A 27,574-nucleotide genomic window follows, 5' to 3' on the forward strand; every position below is an offset into this window, starting at 1 on the left:
TCTTGATTATTTAAATTTGCTGCCTAGTTGAAATATTTGCAAATGAATAATGTGTTCGTATACGCATATCCAAATCCTTTCTGTCTGTATATCCTGTTTAATTCTGAATGTTTCATGCGCCAAACATTATTACCTCTACGCTGTTTGTCTTTTTAAAGACATTTCTTGTTTCTCCTGCTAATAGTTTGTAACGTATCATTTTAAGATACAACATGTTAACCCTTACCCTGCTAAATTTCTATAATGAACTAGTCCATCTTTCATTTTGGACAGTACCATTAACTGTTAAAAGGTGTGTTTTCCAAAAAATACTGACTGAATGGCGAACAGTGCAGATCACTGGTCGCAAAGGCAGAACCAATTGTGTCCAGCATGATAAGGGATATATATAATAACATGGTATTTGACTAATGTGCTTAGTTTTAGCTGGTCGTAAAATGAAAAAGAATACTTCAAAACCTGACGGTTGAAATTGATTAAAGGAATTTAGACTTGTGTCCATACTGAACCATGCACTCATGATGGAGAATTTGTATTTGTTAATTCCCTGTGTAAAAAGGTATTTGTTAATTCCCTGTGTAAAAAGGACAATTTACAATAAGACGATGAATGAAAAACACACTAAATACTTTCTAACCATATGTCAAAGAGAAGCCTTTACAAAAATATTGACGCATCTTGATTTGATAGCAGGTCGTCAAAAATAAAAAAAATTCTTATATTGCCATGGTAATTGGAAATAAACATATTTCATACTGCGTTGCACGAAATATCGCCAACTTCATGTGTAAAAACCCACTGTGATGCTTACGATTTTGTGTCCATTTCCACAAATACCCTCATTTTTACACGTTTGAACATGATAACACGTTATTAAATGTTTCTGCTTTTCATAATTAAAGTAACATAAACACGTGCAAAATACACTGAATAACAGTTGACGCAGTTATGGACTTATTTTACTCGTTTGAATGTACTCTGTACCAAATGACATTTGCTGTGACAGCAGTTTGCGGTCAAAACAAACTTCAGTAAACATTGATTTTCTCTATCATAAAATTAATTAAAATCTTTTTAAAAGATTTAACAAATGCAAGTTTTCTTATAGGAATACAAACTGAACAATATTTGCTGAAATCCAGGCGAGTGGTTAGCAGAATTCATAATTTATTTCAAAGCTATTACGAGTTACATTTAGGCAAATTTAGTCGATGTTAACATCGTTTTACATAACATGGTATTTAAAAGGAAGATATAACGTTTCCTGATATTACTGTAACATTCAGTTTAAAATGATACAGTTAAAAATAACATTTTATGTACAAGTTTCAATGTTTAGCCGCATGGTAAAAAATCACGTATGTTTACAAGTACTGATGTTAGACTCCAGTTCAAATATTTAAGTAAACTTGATTCTTACATTTAATAATTTCAAGATGTTGTATTCGAATCAATGAAGCAAAGGTCCCTAGAGTATGCCCCAGACAACAATGTTATTATGAAAAAAACCTTAACGTAGACATCTTCTTAGAAAATTTACTAGCCTTACAAAGTCATCTGGGACAAACCAACAGAAAGTTAACACATCTATCATCTGCAGACACATTTCTAAATACATCAATATGTCGTTATTCAATGAATTTCAAACGGATGTTTCGCTATATATGTTAACTATGAATGATATTACATTTGCAATAATATCATTTCATTTTACATTTTGTATAAGATTAAAATATATTTTGTGTGATGAATTTAGGCGGTGATAAGTTGTCTGGGCTACTTTAAACTGCTACATACTGCTTTTGGTTCGTAGCTGTGTTTGAAGTTTTTGCTATTTAGCGCGAGAATGCAATCCAGTTTGCTTGTGGAAAACCAAAGCTCTAAGCACGAGCTCGCTCTTGGCTAAACATGGCCTACAGTGGCCCTAATAACGCTCCACAGACATAGTCCCTGTGTTTGTGTGAGTGAAAGCCAAACAAAACCAATGAAGTATACAGTAATGGTTAAAAAATTACAGGTTGACTCCTGGTGAGATAATCTGGCAGAGTAGCGGCTATAATCTTACACCCAAAGCATAAGCCGCTGTCTACAATTGCATTATTTATAATATTTGTGGCGTAATTAGTACAAGAAGCTAGCTAGCAATAACACCACTGACAATTTTAATATTTTTATTTCAGTTCTCAAATAGGCAATGTTCAGTTTTTGGTATCAGTCTACTTCACAACGTTTGACAGCAACAAAACCATAATATTTCTTTTATAAATGAACTTTATACACCATTTTCAGAATAGCGTTGTGTGTGTGTGTGTGTGTGTGTGTGTGTGTGTGTGTGTGTTCGGGTTTAACGTCTTTTTCAACAATTTTTCAGTCATAAACGACGGTGTCTACTTGTAGCACAGTGCCCAATTTTATAGTGCTACCTCACTGGAATATCACGCCGTAGACACGTGGCATGATACCCCACCCAGTCACATTATACTGACACCGGGCTGACCAGTCCTAGTACTATCCTTTTAATGCTGAGCGCCAAGCGAGGAAGCTACTAGTACAATTTTTTACGTCTTTGTTATGATGCGGCCGGATATCGAACCAACGACCTCCCGCACTCGAAGCGGACGCTCTACCACTAGGCTACCGAGACGGTTTAGCGTTTTGGACTTCGATTTAACCGGTGTTTTTTTTACATAATTGTCATTTTCTTGTAAAAGGTCAACCTCAGTTGTATCTGTGCTGTTAAATAGTATTGATGTTGGTTGGTGAATATTATCACACACGAAGTGATTGTAAAAAAAAACTCTGCGAGCCAGGAGGCAACTTCACTGATGGCCGTACTATTAGCAATGCGACCACCAGATTCTTCATTCTGTTATACACGGTATATAAAATTCTCAGCCAGTATCAGTCTATATATTATCTGTTTGTCTTTTTAAGTTTTATATCTTACATTTAATCCACTAAAAATAGAAATAAGTTGATAATAAATCAAATCTTCATAACATACAAAAAAAAACTTTCAGGATAATAATACATATTTTAGCAACATACGAAAATATAAAACAAAGTTAACCATTCCCATAAACACAAACTTAGATTTACTTGTCCTGAGTGTGACTTCATTATCTTGAATGTCTTTTCATGAACTAAGGTCAAATGGACACTGCATCATTAATATTTGGGGATACGCAAAACAGTCCATTTTCTTCATCTCGTGCTCATTTGGCAGATAGAGAAAACCATCAAGGCAATTCAATTAGGTGTATCTAAATGTTCAAATATGAGAAGAATGGTGACAAAACAATTCCCTAAGGAGAATTTAATTCTATTAATTATTCAATATGTTGTCCGTTATTTGCACCATTCATCTGTTTATCGACAGCAATATACAAATATCGTGTTCAGTTTTCTTGCCTTATGCTATTTATAGTAACGGAGCAACTGTTGTGCAATCTACAAATATAGATAAATTAGGGAACAACACATATAATATTATGCTTTTGCAAATTCATACTCAGAAATGTAAAGTATTTATTGTTTAATTTAATTTATTTTTTATCTCAATTTGAATGATAATCGCCCTAAAGAACATCCTCCTATTTCGAGTTTCTTGTTTCAGTAAGTTAAAATTGAAACAGTTTGTCCCGTCCTCAAATTTCTTGACAATTTGGTATGATATAAACAAAGCTTCAGTACTGTGTTCTGTGAATCTAAAACCGAAACGCTACCAGATTCTAAACACATGTAGACATTTCCTTTTACTTTCACTTCCCTAAATATATATGTTAACTTAATTGATTATAATACAAGTATAGCAATATATGTAGAATTGTTCCAGAGCAATACAATTCTGTCACTGAACGAAGTGCACATTTGTACCGTTATCCGGGATATAGCAAAAACGAAAGCTAAAATATTTCTCTTTTTTTCGGCGACGCCGTCTAAATTCGTTTTCGTTACCTATGCCACGTGACTTCAGTTAGCAAATCAAACTACTTGATAACGCATTATAGATAATTTATCAAAATGGAAGATTTATGCAACACTCTGCCTGATTGGACGAGGGTGTCAATTTCTTTCACTCTGTTGATTGTGCTACGCTGAGTGAAATGTAGACAAAGCGTTTATCCTAAACGACGCTGTTCACAGTTTTAAAGCTAACTTTGGCTCAGTATATTTAGCAAGAATATTGATATATCTCAAAATGATAAGTAAGTTTAATAAATATGATAAAAACCTGTTCAAATACCAACGTATATCAAATTAAAGAAAGAGCTGAATACGGTCTGCGTATCACATGAATAAGGGTGTGATAAGAGTCTTTTATGTAGAGAAGTGCTTTTTAAAAGATTTTCCTTGTTACAATTGTTGTCTGTATATGAAAAGGTTTCTTGCTTTTGTGACTTATTCAGATAGCATATTAAAATGAGTACTTGTTTGCTTTGATATATTTGTTATAAATTATTTAACTGATTTATTATATATGAATATCTTTCTTTAGTATGGTATGCACATATTGAACTCAGTTGAAATCTGTTTTATTATATATACATGTATGCTATATAATGACTGAATCTCATTACACTGAAATGAAGGTACGCTGCATACAGTTTATCTATGTGATATGACTACGGTCAAACTTTGCTTATGAAACAGAAATATTGAAATAATTACAATTGTATGTTTTGCTTGACCTTTACTTTTTTATAGGTGTGACGTCATTGTTCAAAGATTCATGAATAGCGAATATGCATTTGTTAAAGCGGGATCAGTTGGCCTATTTTAGAAATAAATAAAAATAATAAATAAAAAAATCCTTTAATTGATTTTTTCTCATGTATTCTAATCAAACTTGATTTGTAGCATCTTTATCAGGCCCGCAGCCAACTTTGTTCAGCTGGAACATTTAACCCCTTTAGGGGCTGCTAAAGCTAAAACTAGAAATGCCTTTATAATGCGTCTCATGAACAGCTTGGTGGATCTTTGTCATACTTGGTCTGGAGCATCATTATAAGGTCCTCTTCCAAATTTATTTATATAGGAACTTAGGCCCTATTATGGACCACTATAGCTAAAGTAGATATGCCTTTCTTCGCACTAACCACTAAAATGTAATGGGTTTTTATCAAACTCGATGTGTAACAATATCGTAAGGTCTCTTGCTATTTTGTTACAAATGGGGATAGGGACCAATTTAGCTAAAAATATAAACACGTTTAATGACCTCTTCTCATGAACCGCTTCATGAATCTTCATCAAACTTCTGCTGTAATTATTCGTCTAAGGATAAACGAAACAAAATTGCAACCCTACGAAACCTTTGCGAAAAATTAAAAGAGAACCATTTAAATTGTTAAAGTGCGGTGTTTAGTTTTGCAAAATGTTAGATGAAAGATGAATGTTAGATGAAAAATTCATAAACTTCTTTCCTTATTACAATTCGCCGACCATCATTTTTAAAGATATTTCTTGTCATTGATTAAAGTGACTTGATCTACCAAACGGTGCTATGCTGTCTTAACTGACATTACACTGTATGTCGATGCAACCATTTTGTAATTTCGAAAACACCAGGAACATTGATTTAATATATATCAAAAGCAGACATAGTATCAGCTTGGGTGCGTTTTATGCCTCAAAAGGTCTTCTTAGCCGACATGAATGAGATATAATATTGAACTAAAATAAAACGTGGTTTAAATCTTGAAAAGATTAAAGTCTCAAAGAAATAAAAGATTTTAAAGAATATTATAACTTTTCCATTCTGAACAGAAGCTCTAAGCTAAACAAATTACAGGTCACGATGACGCATGTTTCAATCGTCTCATATGAATGTAGATTACTAGAGAGGTTTTAAATATTAATGGAATGTCTGTACATATGTATTCAAAATAGAATTTTCCCTGTCTGTTTTGTAACATACTTTTCGGCAACTCAGTTTCAAAAGGTAGGTGTCGCTTTATGTCAATGCTCTTGTTAACTTTTCGCACTTAGGCGACGATATATTATTATAATGTTCATGTGATTTTATGTTCAATTACAGGTTAGTTCAAGAAATAAATTGTACTGTAACACGTAGCTATTGTATTAATGACTGCACAACATGGTCTGTTAAAAAATCAGATTTTTAAATTTTTCGACAAAGAAAGAAAAACAAGCGATATATTGAAATGCAGGTATAACATGCCCGACAATTTTGTAACTGAGATAAATATCGCTCAAGATTTTTTTTTCAAGATAGTGAACACCTCCAAGTTCACCGACTGGTAATTGTGTGTTTGCTCGATTGTTAAGTAGTTTACATGGATACATTTGATGGTTTAATAGACACTTTTACCAAAACATTTATTGTTGTCAGTGGTCGTGTAATGTATGGATGTATTTACATAGTAATATTTAAGCGGTTAATTTAAATAATGCTTAAGCAGGTGGTCTCATGTAGCAAGACATGGTTCAAAGTATGATACAAACTGGATTTTAAATCAACTTGCTTATCATTTCGTCTTTGCCTACAGGCCGTCAGTGACTCTTGCAGATGGTAAGATACTGACATGTTTTGCATATACACAGTATGTGACTTTGACATTATCCCTAACCATTTGAGCCGTGCCATGGGAAAACCAACATAGTGGGTGTGCGACCAGCATGGATCCAGACCAGCCTGCGCATCCGCGCAGTCTGGTCAGGCTCCATGCTGTTCGCTTTTAAAGCCTATTGGAATTGGAGAAACTGTTAGCGAACAGCATGGATCCTGACCAGACTGCGCGGATGCGCAGGCTGGTCTGGATCCATGCTGGTCGCACACCCACTATGTTGGTTTTCCCATGGCACGTCTCATTTTTGTTTCATTTTATTATAAATAGAATAAACTACTTTCAATTTGAAATTAGGATAAGTAACTATACATACATTCTGTAATTAATTCCATTGGGATATTAACAAGTGATTATCATAAGAGTATAATATAAGAAAGAAAGAAATGTGAAAACTCACTGTAAGACTATCATTATAAATAGTAGAAGTAACAGCTCTGTATCCCTTTCAGAATTGATTTTGTCTATAATTCTAAATTTGATGTTTTTAATTGAATAAACTTGAGTATATTCAAATCCTTTCTTTTACTGAAAGTGACTTTTATCTACTCTAAAACTTTAACAGGTGTAAGGAATCGACGACATTTTTTAACACATTGTAAACAAATAATTACAGAAATACAATGAATTAACTTGTAATCTCAAAGTCTTCTGCATTCACTAAAGTTTACAGCAAAATATATACAGGCATCTTAGATTATTATATTTTAAAAAAGATATCTAGTTGTTACAAAATATAACTAAGTTTCCAACTGAAATTTTTAAAGTCTCTTCAAAACTTATGACAATCTTTGTGTATCTATCTATTTACAGTTGTCATATTCATAAGGCTTGACTAATTAATTCACAGTTTTTGTTGTATCAGCAAATTAAAAAAGTAATTAACTCATGTATGGCAAGAACTATTGTTTTTTTCTATCGTAAAAAATGGTAACAATTATTTAAAAACACAAGTAAAGCTAAGTTGAAATCTGACTTCATGTACACTTTTACAACGGTTGTATGCCTTTCGAGCTTTAATGAATATATCTTCATAAAGACGCACTTTTAGGTACTAATTTAGGGCTAATAAAAAAGTTTAGATTTGAAAGTGTTTTTTTTTTACGATTCTGACCCTTCTGACACACCACTATTGTTTATAACAATCGCAGGAATTAATGTCGAGTCTGTACGATAAATGCTGGGAAAGGGAAGAGGTGTTAGCCTAGTCCCCATAATTGTCGTGAGAACCCCATAAATGCCCATGAATGGTTACTAACAATATTTTTAATCCAGTAATAAATCTGTGTTATTAACGACTCGTGTTTGGACTATCTCTACATGAATTCTACTGACCCTCCACAAAAATATGGGAGGCCACCACGTGGCCACTTCTTAACCAAAATGCTAGAATACCGGCAGTATGTCGATAACATTGAAATATGGTATCCTAGTAATAGACAAAAGCGTTTTATATTTAATTTGTTCTAAATAAATCGTTTTACTTAAAAGTTTTAAAATCTCTGACGATGACATGCTATGCAAAGTGGTTTTGTTTGTATGCCAAACAGGATTTTCACGAGTTTTTGAAAACCTCATCTCACACACAAGGGTGTAAGATAACTCACGTGCTTAGATTTATGAATAAATGCGTAAATTCAAACGCAACTATAATTAAATAGTGTTCAAAGACCAAATTTATTGAGGATATTCTACATTTGAAATTGAAATTAAAGTATTTCACGGTATATTACTGAGATAACCTACCCTTTTGTATACCTACGTCGACTGGCAAACAACAACGCAAACATTGCTCCTGTTGTCAGGACTGTGCCTTAATTATACTGAATGATTTACCGTGACCCTAACTTAAAAAGATACTGGTTTGTCTTGTTTGGATACCAACAACTGTCATTGTTCATTTTATGCAACAAACAAAGTTAACCTAACTTGAATCTTTTCTAGGTCAGTTGGCAAAATCAAATTTACCAATAAACAAAAACATTGTTACACTTGTCCTGAGTGCGACTTCATTACCTTGAATGACTTTTCATAAACAACGGTCATTTACATTTGGGGATACGCACAACAGTCAATTTTTCTCATCTCATCCCCATTTGGCATATAGCGGAAACCATCAAAGCAATTCAATTAGATGTATCTGAATGTCCAAATAATGGGAAAAAGGGTGACAACTTTATTCTCTAAGGAAAACTAAACGTCATTAATTATTCAAGATGTTATCCGTTATTTGCACCATTCGACAGTCATATACAACTATCGTGTTCTGGCGTCTTGTTTTATACCATTTATACATTGAATCGTTTTGAAAACGTACAGTTTTTGAGGCTGTTCTAGTAATTTAAATACTGATGATTTAGTGAAAATAATGCGACATATGAAGTAAAAATGATGAAATTTGCTTCTCTTCTAGCTGGCAGACTGGAAAACTAAATACTTTTTATAATGGCGGCATATTTCAAAATCAAAGCATACGAGGGGTGATTTTAATACCGCATTACTTTATTCAAATTTTACATGACAAATACAATACCATTTTTTTTTCTTATGAAATGTTGAGCGATTATCGTAATAAAGCCTCTAAAAACGGAAAACAAAACTGGTTTACAGAAAAGTCTTTGATTAACATCAGTAAGTTAATACGCACGAATATAGACATCGGCATTAATAATCAAAGGTTATTTCAACAAGTGGATTCTACGGATGTTCCGCGTATCAGGTTACAGCTAATATCTGTCCTAATTTTACATCATTATGTGACTTTAATTTTCATTTTTATATTGGATGTCTCCTTACAAATACACTTCTTATTAAAATTTTAAATAGTTCACTGACGTATAGTGCTTTTTCGTCATATAAAATTGCAACACAACTGATGTTTCGACCGAAAAGTATACAGTGTCATATTTGGTGAGTTATTTTCAAAACTGTTCAGTTAAATAACTTGATCAGTGTCTATGCAATGAACAAAATAAAATATGATGTTTGCCCTTTTACACCGAATTTATGACACTCCTTTAAAACAAATAAAATCTCGGTATGGCTTCGCACTTTATCATTTAATATTTATTAAATTATTATAAAGAAAAACGACACTCATCATCTATCTCTAACTTAAAAGGTTAGAAAAGCTATATGACATGAACGTTCTCATCTTGCATATTTTTATTTTTGTCATGATATTTAAACCGAGGTATTGAGGGTTGTGAATCTGACTAAACACACTTGATATCTGATACCAAACACCTGTACACATATCTTATTTCCTTTCAAATTTGAGAAATGTACATTCACTTGATTTAAATGTGCGTTATTGCGCTACATTGATTATAGAAAAAAGTTTAAACGATATTTGAAATGTTGTTGCTAAGCAACACAAATGTAGAATTGAACCAAATGTTCGTGTACAGTTAACCATACTATTTATATCAATAAGCGCATGTAAAACATTTCCTAATATCTTTTAAACTCTGTTAGACGTATATATTGACTTAAATTGTTTTCAAATAAATTTACAGATTAAACATATAAATGCATGCATCAGAAACGTTCTGATTTTTCACACGTCATAACAACATGTATGAAATACATGTACAAATACAAAATACTTTTTATGTCAAATATTTGGATTGTACAAAATGCATGAAATTATTTGTAAATGTTTTTTATTTCAAGCCAATGATTTAGCCCCGGTCTAATCCGCTATACATTGAATCTATGGCACACTGGTGCCATTACAAAAGCACGTGGTAAGCAACGCTAAATTTAACCAAATTAATTTTTCTCTTTGATCGGTTTTAAGTTTTTCCTACGATGTTTTTGTTCGTCCATAAATTCCACATTCTATTCTGGATGTTTAGATCTTTTAAATATAGGTTGAAGTTCTAACCAGGTTTTGCTAGCAGTGTTACAAACTTGAAATATATTTCAAAAGGTTCATTTATTAATAATTCAATTAGGCCTAAAAAATCTTTGTTTCCGGTAACATGCCCAAAAAATTAGGGTAGATAGGTCGGAATTTTTTTTTTTTTTTGATTTTTTTTTTATCAAGTGAGACTTTTCAGAAATTATTTTTATGTCAAAAAATGAACACAAATAAGGGGATTATGCCTTTAGAGCATCAGTAAGTTCATTTCTAACAGCACTGACCATGTTTAAAGCATAAAAAGTACAGTTTTGAACAAAAAGTTGAAAAACATATTCTCTAAGGCCATAAAAACATTTAGGGTCGGGCCAAAAATTTAGGGTAGGTCGGGATACCGGAAACAAACAATTTTATTATGCCTTATCAAAATAGCAAACACTGCTTTAGGAGAAATATCAAGTATACGGTTTATGTGTATATCAAATATTGGTAACCAATGGATCTATCACATTTATTGGCTAGTCTGTTTGACGTAATGATTCATTACATAATGCACCTGGTCTAGCAGCGGTAATGAGAAGTGCTGTTAAGTTAGTTACATAGCTAAATGATGTCCCAGTTGGCACATTGTTTTCATGTTGTGAATGGGTTTCTAATGTAAAAGTTGTTGGGAACGCTCAAGATAACTATTGATAACATATATATAACAGATGAGTTGTTTACAGAATAAGTTCTAAATGCATTGGTTAGTTTGGTTAGTATATAAATTATTAACAAAACATTTTGATAGCATTAATTTAAAAGTGTAACATATAGACGCGTTTTCTGTGGAATATATTATATAGCGATAATTCTCGAAGAACAAAGTTCAATGCAGTATTATTTTTGAAATTATTTTAAAGTTGGTGTGGGCGCGGCAAACTTGAAATTTCGATTGAGGAAACTCAAAGTTCTACAGTCCTCACTCGAATTTCGAGGTAATTAGTCGAAATTCTGAGTTACGGTTTTCGAAATATTGAGTTAACAAGTCGAAATTTCAACTTTGGTTCTTGCCCTTTTATCTACAAAGTTGTTTTTTGAACATCAGTCCGCCTGTTAACATGTAAATCGCCTACTTACATTGATTAATAGATTTTTGTTTGTTTTGGGTTTAACGCCGTTTTTCAACAGTATTTCAGTTATATAACGGCGGTCAGTTAACCTAACCAGTGTTCCTGGATTCTGTACCAGTAAAAAATGTTCTCCGCAAGTAACGCCATCTTCCCCACATAAATCAGAGGTGGGGGAAGAATGATTTCAGACACGTCTTTTATCAATTCGTCACGGAGAACATAGGCCTCGCCTGGGGCTCGAACTCACGACCCCGAGATCCGTAGATCTGCGCTCTCCCTATTGAGCTAAGCGGGCGGGCTCGATTAATAGATAGTTACAATGTAAAGCGGATACATCAACCTACACGTCAGCGTGAAAGGTCCTGAAAATATATACTACTATACATCAATGACCTTCCCTAGCCTTTGGAGCTACTCCGCATTTCAAACTATATCCATGATAAACACTAACATTTACATATTTATTATGTTCCTGTGGAAGGAGCTCGACGAGCTAGGGACATGGTCAAGGATGTGAATAATTCTAAATTCGCACTCTTTCTTTGGCCTCGTCGGACCCATGTAAGATATGTTTTTATTTACTTGCCACTGAGCTCAATCTAGGTTGAAAACCTTCCAGACTTAAACATAGTTTACAAGGAGAGAACGCTACCACGTCATCCTGTCTGACCCTCTAGGACCTATAAAGCTACGTATACTATGTTCACACCATAGTTAGTAAATAATAATTTTGAGTGATCAAGTCAAAGTAATTTTATGATAATTCTGCGGAAAGGAAAATCATCAAATCGATTGTCTGTCAAATTACACCTACTGTCTAATGCAAAGAAAAATAAATATTGTATTTGTGTTTTTGCAGGGCCAATCATCGTCATACAAAACTTTCATAGACAACGTGCTAAAGTATGACATTACAGTATATGAAGCATTTAAAGTGAGCACTGGGTATCGCTTACATTTACACATGCGTTTAATAAACGCTATTGCTGTGAAGGAATTAATTGTCTGCTATTCATATACCAATGTACTTTTGACATGTTACTATGACAATATAAATTTTATACTTCTATTTAGCTTATGTGCTAAATAAAGCTATTCACATTCACTTAAATAGGGTAATTTTACTAAACAGTTTTCAGAAACCTAAATTTTGACTAATATTTCTAGAAAGATTTCTTGTGGAGCCTATAAATTCAAAATATCCGGTACTGTTGTGACATTTCCTTGTGTTTTAAGATAAGTTATAAATGTCATAGTTACACGCGTAGTTCTTTCTTGTGTCAGTTTAAAGGGACTTGATTTACAGATTCATGTAAAGAACACTTTTAAGGTCTGTAACTGAAAATATATAGGGCTATCCATCATGAAATTAATCCGATATAATTTTAGACATTCTTGTCAAAATTAAAAAGAAAATAATATATTCAAAGCATGCCCATAAAATCAAAGCCATTTTAAGCATAGTTATAGTAATTGAAATCTTTCTTTGTTGGATTTAACGTCGCACCGACACATGATAGGTCATATGGCGACTTTTCAGCTTTAATGGTGGAGGAAGACCCCAGGTGCCCCTCCGTGCATTATTTCATCATGACTGGGTACCTGGGTAGAACCACCGACCTTCCGTTAGCCAGCTGGATGGCTTCCTGTAATTGAAATCAACTGTCGAATAGTGTGCCAGTATTTTAAAGGTACATTAGATCCAAATTTCATATTTAAATTCGTGTAAATTTATGTAAACATTACATTAACAAGTTGATGTGTATTAATAGTACTATCCGACCCGGGATTCCTGACAGTGACGTCATATTGTGTTTACTTTCCAATGTTTACCTTATATTGTACTGGATTGTCAATATGTTTCTTTACCAATAGCCTGTATGGGTACGTAGCCCAGAGGGTAACGGCGCTGTCGTAATAACCGAGAAGTACCGAGTTCGAATCCGGTCGGCGGATTTTTTTTCCCGCGCAGTATTTTCTTATTCATCTATATAGTTATCTTGATTTTTTGTGTTTCACGAATTATGCATACAGAATAATTTCTGTAGAAAACGTTAGTCATTTCACTCCACATAAAATGGCTAAAATGCCTATGAACACTTTTTTAACTGTAACGAGCCTTTGGAGAATAATGAGAAGCTCCATGTATTCTAAAACACAATGGACTGACTAACAGATGTTGCGTTAGCATTTGGTATACTTCATAATGAAATAAATGGTTGATAATTAAAAAAACTAACACGAAAAACATATTAAAAAAACAACATTTCAACAACTCAAGGAAAGCAAATGTAACTGGTCTTTCAAACAAAATGTTTTTGCTACAAAATAAATATAAGATATAGTTCGCCTGCCGCTGGTTTCGAATCTACATCGCCCGCATGACAAGTAGCCAACACATCCACTGGGCCATACCTTATTAAAGATTTTGATATGATAAGGACATATTTCTATTTAATATAAGTGTATATCCGTTGGGGATATTCCACGGTTATTTATAGTTGTTGACAAAATGACGTCACTGTCAAAAATTGTCGGTGGATTAGTACAATACATTAGGTTTTAAAAAAGTACACACTGTATACATGTATAGATAAACACAGTTTCAATGTGTACTATCACTAAAAAACTGGCTGTCTTTTAATCAACAATACTGCATTAGATTTAATTATAAAATGTAGCTCTACATGCAAACTTAATTTATATATATAGTAAAGATAAATAAATGTGATGAGCAATTTATACATTAGAAGTAAATATCTAACGTTAAATTGAGCAACGCCATGAGAAAACCAACATAGTGGTTTTGCGACCAGCATGGATCCAGACCAGCCTGCGCATCCGCGCAGTCTGGTCAGGATCCATGCTGTTCGCTAACGGCGTCTCCAATGACAATAGGCTTTGAAAGCGAACAGCATGGATCCTGACCAGACTGTGCGGATACGCAGGCTGGTCTGGATCCATGCTGGTCGCAAATGTACTATGTTGGTTTTCTCATGGCGCGGCTCAAATACTTAAGTGAAAGTTGGCCATTGGATATCATTACAGAATCTGAAGGCTTGCAGCTTTCACATGTTTGAAATATTGTAAATGTTCTTCGTTCGTAATATGTCGGTATGAATTACATAAATTAATGATTTTTAATATTTAAAAAACGTTTTGAAAAAACATGACAGCATCAGTCTTGTGTATGTTTTAGAAATTCTGAATACATAAATGTGATAAAACATATTTTACATATTTTTTTTGTGTATTCTGGAATGCAAGTAGAGTGAAAATCATAAAAACACAAAAACTGGTAAAACGTTTGGATCAAATATAATAGGGTTATTATAACAGTAGCTTGATCTGGGATGCAGTATTCGGCTCGAGTGAATTTTGCCAGATCGGATCTCACGAGGCGCGCAAGCGCCGAGTGTGATCCGACCTTGCAAAATCCACGAGAGTCGAATACAAAGTCCCAGATCTAGCTACTGTTGTAATGACCCTTTTATTATATACCTTTACCATTTTGATTCTTGTTTTGTTCTTGAACGAAATCTTCAATGTTTATCGATAATAAATGGAACTTAGTGAAGTTTTTATGTGCGCTATTTATAGAAATGTGTCGGGTCAAGCATATTAATAAAAATAGTCCGGCAGCATACAATACGGAAGGTACAATACGGAATTTAAAAGGTACAATACTGAATTTTTGTCTGTTTGTTCATAATTAATTGTGAAACACAAGCCGATGTTTTACAGAATTTATATAGGTATATAATATAGTTCACTCCTGTACACCAGTTCTTAGATTTTTACTTGTGCATATTATGTTTAGACTGACATTAGTTAATCCATCTAGTGAACCATATTACAGCTCGCGCAAAAATCAGCAAATTTATTGAAAAAAAAGACGGTGCCCACCAATACGATAATCTCTAGAAATGCAGGGAAATGTTGGAAGTATAGTTCTTGCAGATAACCTCCTATATTATCATAAATTAATTACGCAGTGATCATAATTGCAACTTTAAGTCTAGTTGCGTGATTCTCCAGTGTTGCAACTTCACATACTGTCACTAAAACAAAATCACTTTAAACTGAAAATCAATTAAGCGTTGGCCATTAGGGAAGGAATAAAACTGATTAACTGTTATAGTTTTTGATTTAGATATAACACCGTTTTAAGAGCGATGTCTCTCTCAGCTTCTAATATTTTAGGTTATATGGAATTACATTGCACTTTAGGTGCTTCATTATAAATACGCTAAAATCACGGTTATTTCTAATGTACATGTAAAATGCGAACATGAAAGGAAACATATGAAAATATGTCAATGGCTCCGAGTGCAACATTAGGAAATGTCAAAACGGCTAGAAGAGAGGTTCTTCAGGAAGTGTCAAAAATGGTAGTTAGAGATTCTTTATGGAATGTCAAAACGGCTAGTAGAGTGGTTCTTCAGGAAGTGTCAAAAATGGTAGTTAGAGACTCTTTATGGAATGTCAAAACGGCTAGTAGAGAGGTTCTTCAGGGAATGTCAAAAGCTAAGTATAGAGGATCTTAAGGAAATATCAAAATGCTGGCGTATATGTTCTTCAGTATACCATAAAATTGTGTAGGTTGAATTAATTTGACTTTAAAGATACTCATTTTCACCAAGAGTAAATATCTTTTATATAAGCAACGTTTGGCGTATTTCTGAAATTCGGAAATTACAACAAATTAAAGTGAAAACCGTTACTCGATATTTTAAAAGTATTTCAGAGTGGAATTGTGCTTTTGTTTATGATCTTACCATTCCGGAAACATTGGTTTGCCCGTTACAATGATAATTTTGCAACAATTCATATCCTAAACAGATTACACGCAAGACCAAACACACAACCTAGTACAATGATTTGCAAGGACCTTAAATTTGTTTTCCTTGTCCAATTTCCTAAAAAGCCCATATACATACTCCCTTCACATTTAACAAGCTAATATAAAACAATGATATGTAAAAAACGTCGGTTTCATTATAACATACTTTTAGTGTAACATACGTATAGTCAGACAATCTGCTATATTTATAAATTTCAAATGCTATTAGAGCCATCTAACAACGACTTCGGTTATGATATGGCTGCTACATTTTGGGGGACTTAAGATATTATCAGTTTTAGTTATTGATGAGTTTTAGTTATTTCACTATTTTCGGAACTGTGGTCTCGTATATTTTCATAAATTTGAATATTTGGTATTTAATAGAAAATACTACTGACTCGATTTCTTTTATTACTTTCTCTTATGGTGTGACAATAAAACTTAATGTGCAGCTTTTGAAAAGATTGCTTTTCGTACCGAGTACATGTAATTAAGCTCATTTTCTATTTGAACAGTTGATTTAGCTATTTTAACACAAAATTAAAAGCTGACCTTAAAAAAATAATATTAGTTTGATGGTTGTAAAAGTATGCACGCAGATACAAAATATTAATAAAATGGAAGAAACAACATTATTATCTGTTTAACTCATGAAATCACACACATTCAAAATACTTATAGAATGGTTTATATTTCGTAAATATTTCAAAGGTAAAAAAGATAGTGGCACGTTTTGTCTAAATACAAGCTTTTTCCAGTTTTCATTTTTAATTTTCATTCAGCCAGAAGACAGAAGACCCATGTGGGTCTTATACATCATAGTGTATGCATGACAACAGTGAACACTTAATCATAAAACAATTGAAAAATGATCATATTCTTATATTAATATAACATGAATGTAATTAAACTTTACACTTATAAAGTGGTTTGCTGGTTGCCCAAGGCCTTATAACTAACCAGTAAATTGTGTGTATTCTGTAGATATACGTTCAAATTGGGGCGGATAAACTGCGACAGAAATGTTGCGCATTTTGGAGAGATGCACATAAACTGGTGCGGAGATACTGCTCCAGGAATACATTACACAGTGACAAAGTCATTTTCTCTAATCATTCGTCATTCTACAATAAAACCGGGTAACGAAGTATCTTGTATTTTCAGAATTGCTAAAATGAAGATGAATGAACTTCAAAATTCAATTTAACTGTCTCTAGGGGATTGTTTCCAAGTAGACAAAACGCAATATGCTATTGTCTTTTAGCCCCGTTATAAGTGTTATCTGAAGTTCCTTCGGTATAAATTGGTTTAACTGAGAATTTGTTCAGCGAGAATAGAATGGAATTTTCAAGAACAAAAATCTACAAAGCATGTATATCGTATAGACATATTTTTTTTCGTTATGTTAGTCAATACACTTAATGAATTTTCTATTCTGTTTATGTGAGTATTTAGGTGTGAAACTTGCAAATGCCGTAAATAATGTTCAAAATAGAGGAAGCAATGCTTATTTACATATGGAAATACAAGCAAATATGACACACATTCTTGTATATTTCGGCGACAAAAAGAGACAGGAACTCCAGACATATTCATTGATGAAAATATATCAATCACGGGGGAGATAAATTTGTTTGTTTGTTTTGGGTTTAACGCCGTTTTTCAACATTATTTCAGTTATGTAACGGCGGGCAGTTAACCTAACCAGCGTTCCTGGATTCAGTACCAGTACAAACCTGTTCTTCGCAAGTAACTGCCAACTTCCCCACATGAATCAGAAGTGGAGGACGAATGATTTCAGACACGATGTCTTTTATCAAATCGTCACGGAGAACATACGCCTCGCCCAGGGCTCGAACTCACGACCCAGAGATCCGTAAATCTGCGCTCTCCCTATTGAGCTAAGCGGGCGGGCTAAATATAGAAAATAGCTGTATTTACGTTTTTCATTTGGAGTTCGATTTTAAAGTCGGTAAAATAATATTAATCTTGTTGTTTATCATTTTCATAATTGTTGGATTCGATGTAAAGTAAAATGTGTTATGATATTATGCAGATTATTTTGATCTCATCAATGCCCCAGTTTTATATAAATTTGATATTTATTTTCAATAGGGTTTGTAAGTTCCGACTATAAAATGGGAAATTTTGATTAAATAATTGATGATTTAAAAAAATATAGTCGCAAGGTATGAAAAAAAGGGCACTTTTGTTGACTGGTTTGTATATACATAATTATATAAAACGGTTTGTATATACATAATTATATGAAATATTCCCGTCTAGTATTTTATACAGCCTTGATCGTGATTAAACAATATTATCCGCACAAAGATGAAAAAAAAAACATTTTCCCATAAGAATATACTTCCACTCCAACTATTCATTTACCACACTTTCTCCCAATGAATACGGTTATTATTTTTATACTAGAAAACTGGGAAGACAGAGCTTGTTAGTGCCGCGTCAAAGTCTCTTTTTCTTGCTAATTATGTCGGCAACAGTTTAATGTATCGTGTTTTATGTCACTTATTTGTTCTATTTACAAAGAAGCAGGTTGCAAGATTCCTCTTTTAGTGTCAAGTTTGTCTATAACAAGACCTAACTTAATCTTACAAGATTTCCGAAAAATATAATATAAAAACTCTTTGAAAAGTTTTTTGTGTTACGTTTTGGAAACAATACAGGAGGCCAGAAATAGGCATTACATTCTTATTATAGAACTTAAAACACACCAATTTGACATTTTAATCATCTATTATGTCAGGCTTTCGTCTTAAAACACGTTCTGTTAGTATTCCGTCAAGTTCAATTTTAGGATAAATCAACACCCTAAAATCAGTAAATAAATAAAAGAAAACCTCACAATATATCTTACGATAATGTATATTTCTTTTGAAAATATAAATAAATATGAAATAATTATTAATAAGCTGAATAGAATACGTACCGATCTGTGACAAATGTATAAAGAATTCCCTAATATTTTGTTAAGTATGTCCATGTTTCGGGGAATCATTAGATATCCAAATATTTCTTACTTTTATAAACGACGTACAACCTATATAGTTCTTTTTTCTCGAGAAGTCCACAATATTTGTTTCAGTATTCTGCTTTTATTTTAATTTCCTTTTTTTTTTTCGAAATGGCACTTACTACAAACTTCTGTTATTTTGAATCTTATATGTTGATTAAACACCCACGAAATTACCGCAAATCCCGCCCTTGGAATTATGGGATTTCTTTCGATTACAGCGCTTGCGCGGGAACAACCTTGCGTTTGATAGAAGCGCCTACAGTCTCACTGATCTTGTCAATGTCATTGGAGAGCATGGTTTACCGATACTCCGCTGTTATTCTCATGTATCTATTTAGAGATCAATAATTTCACGTGACTGATCGAGGTACCTGAATTAAAATTTGCATTATTAATAAAATGACATGTCTGACCGATCATTTACATTTTCAGCGCACGTGGTCACTGGGTACTGTAATCGATTAGGTAATTACGGGTATATACGTGTCTAACCGAAACTTATATATCCAATATATGTAATCATTTCATCGTTTAAGAGTCGCGGTTTTCATGTATGTAATTGCATGTATCAAATGCGTCAGAACTGGCCATTTGAATTATTTATACATCAATGTATGTTATTTCGCTACATGTCTGATAAAAATAGTTACAAACATCCGATATTTTCTCTGCTACAGCCACTGGGAATAGCATTTGATCAAAGCGCACATAATTAAAACAGAAAAAGTGATTAAATCTGATAAATTACCTTTCGCGTTCAAATATTTCACAGCCTTTGAATGTAGCTTCATGCTTAATTAGAATGTAATGCTATTAGCATCGCTTTGCAGTAACTGGTACCCTAGACAGGCTTAGTTATTTTAAATCAATTTTGTTTTCTAAACATTTAAAACTCAAAACAGAAAATGAAATTATTTAAAGTGTACGCACCTTTATTCTTACACTAATTTAACACATTTTAAAAAAATAGACATTCAGTTAAGGAAAAAGTTCTAATTGTTTCTAATTATCGATCAAAACTGAAACTATTTTGAATCCAGTCGTTCCAAGATTATGTCCAGTTACCTGGTACATAAAATGATAGTTATAGCAACATATCCGCAAAAGTGCACGCACAGGAAAAATAGTTAAGGTTAATGATAAAAGAGTGATTAGCTTGTATTCAGTTCTTTGTTGCATGCTACAAAATGTCATATGAAACAATAATTGCTAATGTCATCAAGGTTATTATAGGCTATAAATAGGGGGAGAAACACAATTAAATGCTCAGGAATGTTGCAATACCAAGCTGCATTTCTGACTATAAATAGACAAATGCGCATGTGTTCAGGTTTAGTCTCGTTTTTGATATATTTACAGTCATACAATATATATTTGGTCTTTCTTAGAGTCTCATGACCGTATCTGTGTATACCTATAGTAGTGAGCACAATGTCAATTTGGTTAATGCTTTGTTGGACCATTTTCCCCCCACAAAATCAAATTTTGTTATCCCCACGAAACATCGATACTTAAAAATTAACCCCGAGTTTTGTACTTACCCGTTGCCAAGAATGAGAGTGACCAGAACTGGTGCTTTTCTTTTTCATATATTGATTTTGTCCAATCATTTGTTAAAGATCCCTATAACTCCTTTTACTTAGTTTCTAGTGTTCACTACAAAAGCCATTTTTCCGACAAACGGAAATATTCATTAATTTAACATCTTGTGATGACCACAAGTTACAGTACGAGTATTACGCACTAAATGATTTATAATAATCAAATAAAATCTACCAAGTTATTAAGGTGATGACGGAAGAAATCAAGACGGTGTATTTTTTTTTCTCCGCAAAAAGCAGATTCTGATATCGTCCGCGTTCAACTTGGCTGAACCAATAAATAGTTGTATTGCTTTCGGCAGAATTGATTAACCAATAAAATTACATAAATCTGATACTGACCTAGAAAAAAATCTGTAGCCAACTATTGCCAACTTTACCTTCGTACATCTTCGGCAATTATTGTAGTATAACGGAAAACAGTTTGTCGTTAAAATACCAGTATATCTTGAAAAGATAAAATGTTATAAACTTTGAAACATAATAGTCGAAGTTAGATTATCGTACACTGAAACGGACAGACAGTAAGACATCAAAACATCACAAGAATAGATAGAAAATGTACTTTATGCACAAAAATGACATTGAAGATGAATACCACCTTGTATTGATGTGTGAAACCTGTCATACTTTAAGGGGTAGGAATATAAGTATCTAGATTTTATTTCGAACGACCAAACATATATAAATTTATACAACTATTAAATTCTACAACTGAAAAAGAATTAATATCAGTTAGCCATTTATTGTAAAAAATGAGCCGCACCATGAGAAAACCAACATAGAGCGTTTGCGACCAGCATGGATCAAGACCAGACTGCGCGGATAACGGTTTCTCTAATTGCAATAGGCTTTGAAAGCGAACAGCATGGATCCTGACCGGTCTGGATCCATGATGGTCGCAAACGCACTGTATTGGTTTTCTCATGTTGCGGCTCAAATGCTTTTAGACACAGATTGTAATCGTTGAATAATGCAACTTAATCTTGTATTACAATGAAACTATTCAAATACATACTTTATGTTGTGTGACCAGCCGTGAGGATTTGCGCATAATGATTTTTAGATATTTTTCCCAATATATCTATAATAATAACGCTGTTCTAGTCACTGTATACTTTTGTGGTATACGCAAAATTGTATATTTTAGTGAACGCTTTTCGGCATGTTCAAGTCTTTAGATAAACCTTGTGTGTCTTCTTTTCGGCAAGGTTTATATGATATAGGATTGTCATGTTCGTTTCAACCAATATTTCTCATCTAAGGTAATCCTTGCAACTCTTTGAGGTAAGGTTTACCAGACTGTATACATTTAACTTAATGATTGTACTAGACGTAAAGCGGTAGGAAGTAACAGACAGTATTGTCTCGCTTATTCAACGTGTAATACAATTGAATGACTAAGTACATTGTATGATACGGTAACAGTATTCACCTTCGTATAGTAGCGTATATTGTACATTCGCTGTTGTATTATTCCAGAAGGAGGATTATCCCTGAAGGAACAGTACTTATGAAACATTATATATGTGTCTTTGATTCTCACGGAAGGTCACATTGCAACCAAAGTTGAATAAATTTTAACTACATTTTCTTTTGGCATTGCAACGCATGTTTTAGTACATTTTATTCTTATAACGATGAACTGTACATGTTTAAGTTATATCAATAAATTACTGTTCTGTTCTGTTCGGCAAATTTAGAACACTTAATCCGAACTAATCAAACAAAACTCCTTTGTATTATATTGCATGTACATGTATCTGGCAATTTTGAGCATTTTGATACTGGCCAACGTGAGAATAATATGCGTTTGAAACAATAAAAACAGATTTTCTTTAAAAAATGATGATGTGAAGTGAGGTGGATCATAAGTTCATAGAAAATTTAAGGAATACGACCCTATTCTTCACGAGTGTGAATATTCATCGTAAGTGTGAAGAATATGTAGAGATAGGCCCTAAAATTTTCAATGATAGAATTACATTAAATAAAGTCTAGAAATTAATTTCCAAGTCCTTGAAATAACCAAAAATGATTTCACAAATGTGAAGTTTATGATAGTTTTGTTAATATCAATAACAGAAGTTTTAATTTTTAATTTAAAGTTGTGATCCACAAAGAATGGCAACTCTTGCCTTGGGCTAGTACTTATAAGTAGAGATCTATTAGTTTACTTCCCTTGTAATTACACAATTGAGTGGAAAATGAAAACTGTTTAAGACACAATATCATACTTTTTTGCACAACAAAATCATTAAGGATTTATTCATTTGTGTTTGATTTACCCCTCAAGACATGGTTCCTATGATTCTGTCAACTTACATATGGTAAAAAATTAACTTTTAACAAGCCAATAATAAAACGAAGTACCTGTAGGTAAATAAGAGTGCAGATAATACAGTTTTGCTTGTATCAAAATGTCACAATAGATCCACTTTTGTAATACATAACACCTGGTAGGATTAGTAAAGGTGCAATTATATTGATCTCTATTTCCTATGCCTAGAATATGAAATGCGAAAAATATTGTCCAACCGTACTGTCTTTCTGGGTTATACATGTTCTGCCACCGTCCGATGACAATACCACATCAAGTTATTTTATACTTACACCGGACTGGCACCGCCTCGGTAACCTAGTGGTAGAGCGTCCGCTTCGAGTGCGGGAGGTCGTGGGTTCGATCCCCGGCCGCATCATACCAAAGACGTAAAAATGGTACTAGTAGCTTCCTCGCTTGGCGCTCAGCATTAAGAGGGTAGTGCTAGGACTGGTCAGCCCGGTGTCAGTATAATGTGAGTGGGTGGGGTATCATGTCACGTGTCTACGGCGTGATATTCCAGTGCGGCAGCACTATAAAGCTGGGCATTGTGGTCACTGCTACAAGTAGACACCGTCGTTTATATGACTGCAAAAATTGTTGTAAAAGACGTTAAACCCGAACACAGACACTATATCGGACTGGCAGTCCTAGAGACTACCTCTTAATGCTGCGCACTATTGAAAAAAAAACTGGTTATATTTCCATGAAGATTTGGGAATCGACTACCAACCCCTTACATGCGCTTTACATGTGAGGTTACGTCTGTTTTTATGCCACAATAGATCCTGATTTTATCTGTGTTGGATGTATCAATTAAAAGTTGTATTGCTTTCGGCTTAATTGATTTACCAATCGAATCAAATATTTTATATTTGCACAGAAAGGTACTCTCCGATATATAGCAAACTATCGCCAACTTCATCCTTGAAGTATTACGGCAAAAGTATGCAGTTCACTACTATCACGTTACACACTTTTATTACACTAACCTCGTAGGTATTATATTGCGTGAACGACTTTTCATTGGTTTAACGTCACACCGACATAGTTAAAGGTCATATGGAGACTTTCCAGCTTTCTATGGCGGAGGTAGACCCCGGATGCCATCTGAGCATCATTACGGACGGGCACCTGGTTCTAGGTAGAACCAACACACTTCCGTTAGCCAGTTTCAAGTCAAGGCTCAAACTCACATAGATGAGCGGCTAGTGAATAAAGTCAGCGACCTTTAACCATTCGGCAAAGGAGTCCTCGCCTAACTCTTAATATCACAGTTTTAAATGCCTAATATTTAAGTAACAATGAAAATAATGAAACAAAAACAATATATCTTGATTTACGTTCATACTTGTTGTCTCTATGTAATAAAGTACTTAATTTCCACCAATCTGCTTGAGTTTAGAAGGAATAAAATATGAGATTATGTATACTCGGTGGAGTAATTTTACGTACATTGTTTACATACACGTCTGGGTGGAAAACTTAGAAGTAAACCGTTTTTGTGTTCGCTATTTTTGATTTCTACATCGAGCAAAGCCTGAAAGAAACAAATGTTTAGACAGATGTACTAGATGTTGCTGAGCTCAGCAAAATATATAGTAGTTTAACCGGCTAATTAGCGAATAAATAGAGAATATTTGTTTGTGTCAGTATAGGATCGAAATATCTTTAAATGTGTGAACATCAGATGTAAGCCACAAGTACAAATATAGCACTTGATTTCATGCGACAGGTTGTACGTTCAAGGATTATGAGTTAGTTAATTCACACTTTTAAAGGCACTGACCTCCAGATTTTGGCTAAAAATGATCTTTTTTTTTCAAATTGAAGCTTGGTCATATTGTGGACATTAGAATATAAGTTTTTGTTTCTAAACTATTTTGAAAATGCCAACACAAGAAAAATAGATGACCGCGTCGGAAATCGAACCCGGACCGCCGCGGCAATAGAAAAGTTTTCGCTGTCGTTACCAATAGCGCTATGGAGGATTTAGTGTTCAATGCGCATTAAATACAGATATTTATAATCGAGGCAGTTTACCTCGAGTAAAGCGTTGCAAACGCTTTCGATTTTCATCGTAAAAAAAGTAGTAAAAACAACTAATTCTTATTGTGTCAGAAATTAGGTTTCAAAGCATTCTTAAAAAGGATAGCATTAATTTCCAGATATCTAAAAAAATGTTGTCGAACGATCTGAAGGCCAGTGCCTTTAAGTGAAATCTTGAGACAAGGAAATCCTCCTACGGTTGAAAGGAGGATCCCTAGCCACATACCATCAGTCAAAATGTTTCAAGAGCAGACACACATGATACAATATAAAGAGACTAATCCACCCACTTATTTTAGGCGAAACGTAATTTCTCTAAAAAATCCGTATAAAGTGAGTACTCTGAAAGTGACAAGTGACATAAACCTGCCATAAGATGTTTGCAAGATATTATTACAAATGACCGAAAATATTGTGCTGAAGGTGCATGTAGTCAGCCGTTGCAACACTTGAAATAATGCAGAAAATTTACATTCTTCTTGCATTTTTACCAATATATAATTTTTATTTTCACCCACATTATCATTTTATACATTTTATACCAAACTAAAAATTTCACCCAAAATGTGGGCGGGTAGAATTTAGGCAATGAATACAACAGTATATACATGTAAGATAGCGGCGGTAAGGCGATTTGGTATTACTAAATGCATTAACCGGTTACAACAGTATGAACATCTAATTCAAACGATATTTCTAGGGGCCCGTCTCAATTTGATTTATTACATTATATGCGGTAAGAAAACTATGCCTATGATGATGATAATCTCCTGCGTAAGTGTATTTATTCCTTCACATTGCATAGGATATTCAATTAATTTCAATAGTACTCAAGTTTTCGTATACCGCTGACCCCGTAATTGTCATTTAAATATAGATTTTTTTGTTGTTTATGTATTTATTAAACTAATATAATTTTTCATACATGTTCATCAAATTTTGTTTTTAGAGATGCATGTATCATAATTATCAACATATAAATGTATTTATCGGAGAACATTATTGATTTTTATCGCTCTTTCTTAACCCTCACCCTACTAAATTTCTATTATGAACATGTTCATCTTTCAAGTTGGACAGTACCATTAACTGTTAAAAGGGAAGCTTACCAAAAAAGATACTGACTGAATGGCAAACAGTGCAGTTCATGATCAGACTGCACAATGTAACAGAAATATTTTATCTCAAATATAGATTAATTATAAGTGACGTCATCAGTTAGATCTTTGATGAAATACCGTCGCATCATTACTTGAAATATTAATTTTATTAAAGCATAAAATTACTTTTCGGGATACTACGTGACTTAACAAAAACAGAAAAGTCGGAAACATGCAGTTAAAAGATGATAAAACAGGAGTCTGGACTTGTGTGCCTTAACATAATATTGGCATACTAGACAGAGGGTCAATATCTCTCCATGTATGCCAATTTAGCATTAAGGCGCATTTGCTCTGTATAATAATCTCTTTTTAATGAAAGTGACTGTTTTTCTTTCTACATTTTATACACAGAGGTAAGAGAAAAATGTTTCTTGTTCAGCTCGTAGTCGACGAAAGTCCCAACAAGGAATGGATGGAACGACTTATTTTCAATCCAGTCAAACCTGAATCGCTGGCGTTCTAGTCCGGCCTGTTAACCATTACGCCATACACGTTAATAAAATCATGTGGAAGGATGCTAGGCATTTTCTTTATGTTAAGAAAGTATATGTTAGGCGTAGATAGAGCGTAGCGTGTGAAACGTTGGGTCAGCTCATTACAATTTGCATAAAACAATGTTCTCCTTGAAAAGTAGACACATATAAGTGTACGAACGTTTACAGTCGGAATTATAAAATAATTTTACACGACCCAATTCGTTTCCTATCGAACAAAGAAGACTGTAGACGTATTGTTACTATGCAACAAAATTTTAGTAAGTAAAAACGTCAGTTATTACGGGCTAGCGTCAAAGGTCATGGCGGAGCGCTGAAATAGAATACGTTTCAACAAGGATGTAGAAAGAAGTCATTGATACCGTGTTAAAATTGAAATATGATAATGTCAAACAGATGTAATATCTTCACATATAAATTGCAAACAGATACTTTTGTGGGAAAAAAATACAGTTTTGGATATATTATTTCTTTATCAAAGCCCGCTGTGATTGCAC

The 27,574-nt window shown here is 33.5% G+C and overlaps 1 protein-coding gene across 2 annotated transcripts in view; it reads right to left on the bottom strand.

Moving 5' to 3' along the window:
• LOC123545511 (neuropeptide prohormone-4-like) overlaps positions 1-19,741 on the bottom strand; it is a 77,624-nt gene extending 57,883 nt beyond the window's left edge. Inside the window, exon 1 of one of the 2 annotated variants that reach the window (XM_053550157.1) lies at positions 19,455-19,741. Coding sequence is in view for 1 of the 2 variants with exons in the window: in XM_053550152.1 (XP_053406127.1) it covers positions 19,364-19,432 (69 nt within the window). In the remaining variant the exon portion in view is untranslated. Of the gene's footprint in view, positions 1-19,363 lie in introns of both variants that reach the window. The other variant, XM_053550152.1, reaches the window with a different exon arrangement.
• Positions 19,742-27,574: the final 7,833 nt, after the last annotated feature.

The sequence above is a fragment of the Mercenaria mercenaria genome, chromosome 1 (genome assembly GCF_021730395.1).
Source record: "Mercenaria mercenaria strain notata chromosome 1, MADL_Memer_1, whole genome shotgun sequence".
Classification (NCBI taxonomy): domain Eukaryota; kingdom Metazoa; phylum Mollusca; class Bivalvia; order Venerida; family Veneridae; genus Mercenaria; species Mercenaria mercenaria.